General features: G+C 44.1%; 1 protein-coding gene across 1 annotated transcript in view; it reads left to right on the top strand.

Moving 5' to 3' along the window:
• Positions 1-2,217: 2,217 nt before the first annotated feature.
• Positions 2,218-9,568, top strand: part of LOC106603204 (ephrin-B3) — a 38,072-nt gene continuing 30,721 nt past the window's right edge. Inside the window, exon 1 of the mRNA XM_014196540.2 lies at positions 2,218-3,453. Within this exon, the coding sequence (XP_014052015.2) occupies positions 3,305-3,453 (149 nt within the window). The 5' untranslated portion in view covers positions 2,218-3,304. The remainder of the gene's footprint in view (positions 3,454-9,568) is intronic.

The raw sequence follows: 9,568 nt of genomic DNA, 5'->3' as shown, positions 1-9,568 counted from the left end.
GTTTGGCAGGCTGGGACCATGTGACTGGAGGCTGCCTGATGTTAAATGGACTTCTAAAGAGAATTATTGAATGTTCTAGAAAATAAACTACTATAATGGAGAGAACATATTTTTTTAACACAGGCCTACAATTGGATCCATTGAAATCCAAAGCTACTGGACAATGGACTCATTGGTAAGGGCGGGGTCAGTTGTGAAGCTTGTTCATCTTGTACTTTTGTTGGGTCTAGTTGAACATTTATCAAATCACAGAACCCAGTGTTGGGAGATGGACAGGTTTGTTGACTGCGTATGATGCCCCGTCTCCTTGTATTTACTCTTTTACTGGACAGTATTCCTCAAGGATTGCCTTTCCCTGGACATTCTCCACAAGAAAAGATGACATTGAGGACGACCTTGACACAGAAGACCAGATTCTTCAGTGTACCAGAACGATACTGCGCTGACCACCAGAGATTCACAGAAGGCAAGTTAACAATGTGACCATCTGTTTTTAGAAAGGTGCTCACTGGGGGAAATGTATTTTCTTTGTTACAGATGTACTTTTTGTCAACTTTCTAGGTTACTATCTACCTGAAGTCCCACGTAGGACAGGTAGCGACATGGGGAACTACATAAATTATTTGACTAGAGATCCTATTTAATAGGTTTGCTGTACCAATTGTGGTGATATGTATTCAGTGGAGAATTGAGTAATTAATTGGTTCTTCAGGATATGTGGCCATTTTAATGAGTTTGGACATCTAGATATATCTGGATGTCTGGACAGCCCCTCTGTTCCTCATGCTATACCCAGGGGTTCTGGGATGTAATATTAGTTTATGAATCTATTATGATTGGGGTTATAGTGTTTAATCATCCTCGTCTTAATAGTGTTGTTTCTGCAGGATACCTCATGGACACCACCACCTCATTACTCTGTCCATGTAGCGGCCTCTCTGCTGGACGACTGTCTGAGGTGTATTGGCGGCTGAGGCCTGTGGGCTCTCATACTGTTGGACTGGACCACAGCTGGACATGGGATGGTCTCAGAGGGGAGCAGACGGTAGAGGAGAGAAACCAGCTTTGTCCCAGTCCTGGACTGAGGGTGAGATGGAACCCAGCTGACTAAGGTCTCAACCAGGAGTTAACACACCTTGTGAACATGGACTCTCAAAATGACTGAACATGTACAACTATGCTCATGGCCTGTTACATTCATTCACACACGCGCACATCTGGTTGGCAAGTTTCAACTCCTGGATGTAAATAGTGAACGATTAATTCCTCTACTCATTTTTGTTTGGTTATTTGAACCTTTATTTGGTTTTACTTGCCTTAAATGTACAGAATGAAATTGCCCATGTGTGTGATGTCCCCTCCCCCACCATCCCTAAGTAATGGGCTTTACCTGGTGAAGTGTATCCAATGATTGCTGGCTTTGGGTTGGTTTGGGACATTTGCCCTTCTAACAGAGCAGTACAATTGCAGTAATGGGGATTTAATGTGAGTGCTGTAAAAATAAAAATATAATGCTAAAGCTATTAGAGGAATGTCTGTCATGCAAAATTGGTTAATTCGTTTTGGGGAAAATGTTCTAGGTTTGACGCTTGCTACTCGGCCACAGCAGAATTTGAGATGGGGGAGGGGGGCAGGCATTGTGTATATAGTTTTCCTTTTGAATAGACGTGTTACAGAATAAATAAACTGTGTGGAATGCAATATGAATGTGTTGTCATAATTTCGCAATTACATATTGTTTTAAAGGGATGACCGACTAACATGACGTTTTTTCTCGACGATTCCACAAGTTGAATTGCCACTGTTCGTCGACGCTCAGCTGGTGATCTACTGCGCACGTCCGACGTTCTTGGTGGTCGGTCTAACCTCTTACATGTTACCAAAAACTACAATATGTGATATTACACTGCCTGCTGTTTTACATGTTGCCACGTGGTGGCATGGTAGGTTCAGTTTTGTTGTCCTATAGTCTGCACTTTACTCCGCTTCCTTTTCTGCTTTCCCAATCATGAAACTACTGGAAATGAGTCGCTGAATTGTTATATTATAAATTAATACCATCTGTTACAGAATAACGGGTGGGGGAGCTACAAGCGTGTTACTGCACATCGGGCATTTCTTAACCAACATTTGACACGGCATCTGCCACAATATTTGGGGCAAAATATGTTGGTTATAGGCTAGATGCCCTTTCACTATGTTCCTTGGCCACTGTCGGCATTAGACAATCCGAAGTCTACCTGTCGCTGCTATAATGGCGAAAAGAGGATATATATGATGTGGGAAGTTGTTCCGATTCGCGTGTTACACTGATTAGAGGGCATTTTCCATTTAGGTATGTCATCAGTTTGAGTGGTGATAAATGGTAAGGGGTCTCCCAGAGCTACACTCTGGGACACAAGTAGTCTTGCATAGCATGTGCTACTGCACTCCATACCTAGATACTCTATCAGTGTGCAGCATAGTACGAGGTTGAGAGAGAGAAGGATGCAACGAACATAAAGCAGTATTGTGAACAGAAGAGACCTCTCGGGAAACTGGCTTTGATCAAAACGAGTTAATCGAGGTGCAATATTCAGTTACTCCCTGTCCTTTTTGAAGTTTGACCGAAGAAGTTTGACCTGTTATTTAATTTTTTAATGCCAAAATAGCGGAAAGGATAAAGGACGGATAGAATGGGCATTTCTTTGTGCGCTAAGACGCAGAAGCAATAACAATGGAGAAAGCGGTAAAAGCCTTAATGCGTTAAGCATTCAAGAGAATAGCGAATAGGCGATGATAAACTTGGGTCAGCGAATGTTTTCTTATACAACATTGGACTAGGCTGTATGAGTCAGGGACATTTGAGCAAGCAAACCAGTGCATCTGCGTGGCAAGGTAGGCAATGGCACTTCGCCAATGAAGATAAACGCCAGCTATCCAAAATTACGCTTCCAAAGTGGTAGAAGGCGTTTACTCCGATATTCGCGACATTCAACGCATTTGCATTTGTCTGGAGAGGTGACATTTAGGAGAGAGGATGGACATGGGCTTTGTCATGCAAAAATGTCCATAATTGCTGGACACGTTTCAAACCAGAAAGCTACATATTGCCACTAATGCACTTTAAACTCAAGAGGTTGACACATTATCTCTTCACACATTCCAACTACTCTGAATGTTGTCTGATTTTTGGGACGTTTTTTCTTATGCGGTTTCCGAAGTCTCACCATAGCTGTGCGCTTCCAGGGATTTAGTGAACTTCGTTCGCAGTCTCCAAGCGATTCTTTGTCTTAATCGATTCCCCGTCACTTTTTGGGGAAAAATGGCAGGAGAGAGCAGAGGAGAAGGGATGGCTTTGGCGTTTTGGGACGGCTCTAATGGCTTGGGATTTATTTTGATCTTTCTTGTGGATCTACTGGGAATAGCTGCAGGTAACATGGAACCTATTTACTGGAATACGTTGAACAAGAGGTACGTGGTTAAACGCTGTCATATAGACTTGTTTAGATGTATTTATAAGTCGTCGTCGTCTACCCCCCCCCCAAAAAAAAACGTCTGATAATGACTGACTGAATACATGTCACTCGTGTACACCGTGTCTTTACAGGCTGTCAACGCGAAGAACTGTGCGTTATTTAGGTGACATTGCAGTCCGGCAGAGTGGCCTTTGGAGAAAGATATTGAACGCAACAATACAACTACCAACTCATGGGGAACATGCGCACCTTGGGGACACCGATTATTTTGTAAGCTTCGATTTCAGGTCGCTAATGACATGAGTTCACTCAATAACCAGCTCTACACTAGGCTAAACTACTTGTTGCTGGTGGAGGTGAATAGTGTTGGTGGGGAGACTGACTTCATTGGAGAGGATTACATTCGAGGAAGACGGGAGTCTCCTGGCACATAATGTCCAGCGAAGTCAAACACGGGTTCTATTCAATAGAGATGGGTGTCCTGCAGGGTTGGGCTTAATTTAGAATATAATTGAAACTATATCAAATTCCAATTCGATTCTTGAATTTGAATTGAAATAGTAAACGGGATAAAGAATTCGAATTTGAATAAAGGAAATATAATTAAATTCAAATGTCACTTCAAGGCCTAGTCTATACAAATATAAACATGTTGTACATAAAACATGCATATAAAATATGAAATGTTATTATATTTCATTAATCACTTAGATTTGTTAATCACTTAGACCAGAATGCATTAGTTCAACCCTTAAGTTGACCTCGTGACTTTCAAAAAGAAGCCAAACAAACGAAATGGTGCTGGAAATATAATGGTCTATTCTAAGCAATAAGTTAAAAGATAATATGAACATGTTTTCCAGAGAAAAGTGATACACTATGTGACCAAAAGTATGTGGACACCTGCTCGTTAAACATCTCATCCCAAAATCGTGGGCATTAATATGGAGTTGGTCCCCCCCTTTGCTGCTATAACAGCCTCCACTCTTCTGAGAAAGCTTTCCACTAGATGTTGGAACATTGCTGCAGGGACTTTCCTCCAATCAGCCATGAGCATTAGTGAGGTCGGGCACTGATGTTGGGCGATTAGGCCTGGCTCGCAGTTAGCGTTCCAATTCATCCCAAAGGTTTTCAGATGGGGTTGAGGTCAGGGCTCTGTGCAGGCCAGTCAAGTTCTTCCACACCGATCTTTACAAACCATTTCTTTATGGACCTTGCTTTCTTCATGGGGGCATTGTCATGCTGAAATAGGAAAGGGCCTTCCCTAAATTGCTGCCACAAAGTTGGAAACACAGAATCGTCTAGAATGTCATTGTATGCTGTAGCATTACGATTTCCCTTCACTGCAACTAATAGGCTTAGTCCGAACCATGAAAAACAGCCCCAGACCATTATTCCTCCTTCACCAAACCTTACAGTTGGCACTATGCATTCGGGCAGGTAGTATTTTCCTGGCATCCACCAAACCCAGATTCGTATATCAGACTGCCAGACGGTGAAGCGTGATTCATCACTCCAGAGAATGCGTTTCCACTGCTCCAGAGTCCAATTGCAGTGAGCCGACGCTTGGCATTGCGCATGATCTTAGGCTTGTGTGCGGCTGCTCTGCCATGGAAACCCATTTTATGAAGCTCCCGACAAACAATTATTGTGCTGATGTTGCTTTCAGAGGCAGTTTGGAACTCAGGAGTGAGTGTTGCAACCGATGACAGACGACTTTTACATGCTTCAGAAATCGTCTGTCCTGTTCTGTGAGCTTGTGTGGCCAACCACTTCACGGCTGAGCCGTTGTTGCTCCTAGATGTTTCCACTTCACAATAACAGCACTTACAGTTGACCAGGGCAGCTCGAGCAAGGCAGAAATTTGACAAACTGACTTGTTGGAATGGTGGCATCCTATGACAGTGCCATGTTGAAAGTCACTGAGCTCTTCAGTAAGGCCATTCTACTACCAATGTTTGTCTATAGAGATTGCATGGCTGTGTGCTCGATTTTATATACCTGTCAGCAACGGGTGTGGTTGAAATAGCTAAATCCACTCATTTGAAGGTGTGTCCACATACTTTTGTATATATAGTGTATATTCTTTGGTATCTGGAAGTGTGACCTGTCAGATTCAATTAAACTCATGTTCTATTAGCGCGTTCACGTGCTAGTCGGAACTAGGAAACTCTGACATTTCCGACGTGTTAACTTGTTGAACAAGGCACACGTATAACTACAGTAAGTTGGACATTTCAGAGTTTCCTAGTTTTGACTAGCACGTGAACACTGTATATGACTGAGTGGAATTTATTTAAATTGTATTGAATTAAATTCTACTTCCTGTGGGATGTGGCCAATTCGAATTTCAACTCATGAGTTGAATGGGAGTCAATTCCAAGATTCTGAAATGAGCCCAACCCTGGTGTCCTGTGCCTATAGTTAAATATAGACTATTGTAAAACTATAGTCTACCTTTCTGGCTGTAGAGAGAGCAAGCAGACCGCACTTGGGTTGTTAAGCGTGGGAATGGCTGTTTATGGCAGACGCTTATTATGTCAGGCTTGTGTGTGAGAGGGGGTGGTCTTCATGCATGATTGCACCCTCATAATGGGTCGCGTGCGTGCCCTCCGTGGTTTCGACCCTCCCTCCCGCCTGCGCAGACTCATGCTGAGTTTGCGAATGGGGAATTATGAAAGCCAGTGAGAACTTGGCCTGGATTTGTCCAACGCTGTTCAAGCAAGCTCCTCTTTTGTCAAAGCTCAGACTCTCACCTATTGGCAAGCATGCAGTAATTGTGCATCAATTCATAAGCTAGGCCTTAATTTCTCTCTCGTGTTAGGACAGACACAGATACACAGTTGAACAATCAAAGAAGGTTTGATTAAATAGGCCTACAAGACTTTGGCTACCCAAATCACCTTGTAGTTGTTAGGTTACATTTCCACAGACAGAATAGATACATGAACAAACTGCCCAAATGTCACTATAATTAATGAATAATGTATTCATGAGAAAGTTTTGTTTAGTGAGTTGCAATAAGGGGTACAATTCTCAAGAAGAGTCAAGATGTTGAGAGTGGCCGGTGAAAGGAGGGAAATATAAAGAGATGGAAAGATGCAACCAAGAGATGGAGAGACAAAAATAGCCTAGAGTTAGGTCTGATGAAACAGTCTTTTTAAGTGGGCCCAGATAGAGGGACACACTGAGTGTGAGCTCTGTGCTACTGCTGAGAATCTCTCATCCGTATGGATCCTAATGTTCCTCCGATATATGAAAAGGTCAATGGGTTTACTCATGGCCTGTTAGACAGCTCTTCCTCAGACTCCCGATGGCCAAGACGACCAACACAAATTACAAACAGACACGCAATGAATGCAGAAAAATGTTCAGTACAGACATAGAAAAATCACACACTCTAAACATGGATATAACATGAAGATGAGTGAGTGAGTGGAGTTAGGGAGTGCCTGGGGCCCCCCAGGTGGTGAGGGTAGGTAGCAACACATCTGCCACGCTGATCCTCAACACTGGAGTCCACTGGAGTCCCAGGGGTGCGTGCTCAGTACCCTCCTGTACTCCCTGTTCACCCACGACCTCATGGCCAGGCACAACTCCAATACATCTTTAAGTTTGCAGACGACACAACAATGGTAGGCCTGGTGACCGACAATGACAAGACAGCCTATAGGGAGGAGGTCAGACACCTGGCCGGGTGGTGCCAGAATAACAACCTATCCCTCAATGTAACCAAGACTAAGGAGATGATTGTGGACTACAGGAAAAGGAAGACCGAGCACGCCCCCATTCTCATCGACGGGGCTGTAATGGAGCAGGTTGAGAGCTTCAAGTTCCTTAGTGTCCACATCACCAACAAACTAGTATGGCCCAAACACACCAATACAGTCATGAAGAGGGCACGACAAATCCTATTTCCCCTCAGGAACTAAACAGATTTGGCATGGGTCCTGAGATCCTCAAAAGGTTCTACAGCAGCAACATCGAGAGCATCCTGACTGGTCCACTGCCTGGTCATTGCTCAGCCTCCGACCGCAAGGCACTGCAGAGGGTAGTGCGAACGGCCCAGTACATCACTGGGGCTAAGCTGCCTGCATTCCAGGACCTCTACACCAGGCAGTGTCAGAGGAAGGCTCTAAAAATTGTCAAAGACCCCAGCCACCCCAGTCATAGACTGTTCTCTCTACTACCGCATGGCAAGCGGTACCAGAGTGCCAAGTCTAGGACAAAAAGGCTTCTCGACAGTTTTTACCCCCAAGCCATAAGACTCCTGAACAGGTAATCAAATGGCTACCCTGACTATTTGCATTGTGTGCCACCCCCCAACCCCTCTTTTACGCTGCTGCTACTCTCTGTTTATCATATATGCACAGTCACTTTAACTATACATTCATGTACATACTACCTCAATTGGCCTGACCAAACAGTGCCCTCGCACATTGGCTAACCGGGCTATCTGCATTGTGTCCCGCCACCAACCACCCGCCAACCCCTCTTTTACACTACTATTACTCTCTGTTTATCATATATGCATAGTCACTTTAACCATATCTACATGTACATACTACCTCAATCAGCCTGACTAACCGGTGCCTGTATATAGCCTCTCTACTGTTATATTTCACTGTCTTTTCTACTGTTGTTTTTATTTATTTCTTTACTTACCTATTGTTCACCTAATACAGTGGGGGGGGGGGTATTTGATCCCCTGCTGATTTTGTACGTTTGCCCACTGACAAAGAAATGATCAGTCTATAATTTTAATGGTAGGTTTATTTGAACAGTGAGAGACAGAATAACAACAGAAATATAGAGAAAAACGCCTGTCAAAAATGTTATAAATTGATTTGCATTTTAATGAGGGAAATAAGTATTTGACCCCCTCTCAATCAGAAAGATTTCTGGCTCCCAGGTGTCTTTTATACAGGTAACGAGCTGAGATTAGGAGCACACTCTTAAAGGGTGTGCTCCTACCCGCAGCTTGTTACCTGTATAAAAGACACCTGTCCACAGAAGCAATCAATCAATCCGATTCCAAACTCTCCACCATGGCCAAGACCAAAGAGCTCTCCAAGGATGTCAGGGACAAGATTGTAGACCTACACAAGGCTGGAATGGGCTACGAGACCATCGCCAAGCAGCTTGGTGAGAAGGTGACAACATTTGGTGCGATTATTCACCAATGGAAGAAACACAAAAGAACTGTCAATCTCCCTCGGCCTGGGGCTCCATGCAAGATCTAACCTTGTGGAGTTGCAATGATCATGAGAACGGTGAGGAATCAGCCCAGAACTACACGGGAGGATCTTGTCAATGATCTCAAGGCAGCTGGGACCATAGTCACCAAGAAAACAATTGGTAACACACTACGCTGTGAAGGACTGAAATCCTGCAGCGCCCGCAAGGTCCCCCTGCTCAAGAAAGCACATATACATGCCCGTCTGAAGTTTGCCAATGAACATCTGAATGATTCAGAGGACAACTGGTGAAAGTGTTGTGGTCAGATGAGACCAAAATGGAGCTCTTTGGCATCAACTCAACTCACCGTGTTTGGAGGAGGAGGAATGCTGCCTATGATCCCAAGAACATCATCCCCCACCGTCAAACATGGAGGTGGAAACATTATGCTTTGGGGGTGTTTTTCTGCTAAGGGGACAGGACAACTTCACCGCATCAAAGGGACGATGGACGGGGCCATGTACCGTCTAATCTTGGGTGAGAACATCCTTCCCTCAGCCAGGGCATTGAAAATGGGTCGTGGATGGGTATTCCAGCATGACAATGACCCAAAACACACGGCCAAGGCAACAAAGGAGTGGCTCAAGAAGAAGCACATTAAGGTCCTGGAGTGGCCTAGCCAGTCTCCAGACCTTAATCCCATAGATAATCTGTGGAGGGAGTTGAAGGTTCGAGTTGCCAAACGTCAGCCTCGAAACCTTAATGACTTGGAGAAGATCTGCAAAGAGGAGTGGGACAAAATCCCTCCTGAGATGTATGCAAACTTGGTGGCCAACTACAAGAAACGTCTGACCTCTGTGATTGCCAACAAGGGTTTTGCCACCAAGTACTAAGTCATGTTTTGCAGAGGGGTCAAATACTTATTTCCCTCA

Source organism: Salmo salar, chromosome ssa04 (assembly GCF_905237065.1).
Source record: "Salmo salar chromosome ssa04, Ssal_v3.1, whole genome shotgun sequence".
Taxonomy (NCBI): domain Eukaryota; kingdom Metazoa; phylum Chordata; class Actinopteri; order Salmoniformes; family Salmonidae; genus Salmo; species Salmo salar.
The sequence above is the reverse complement of the archived record's forward strand: the minus strand, read 5'-3'. Positions and strand labels throughout refer to the sequence as shown.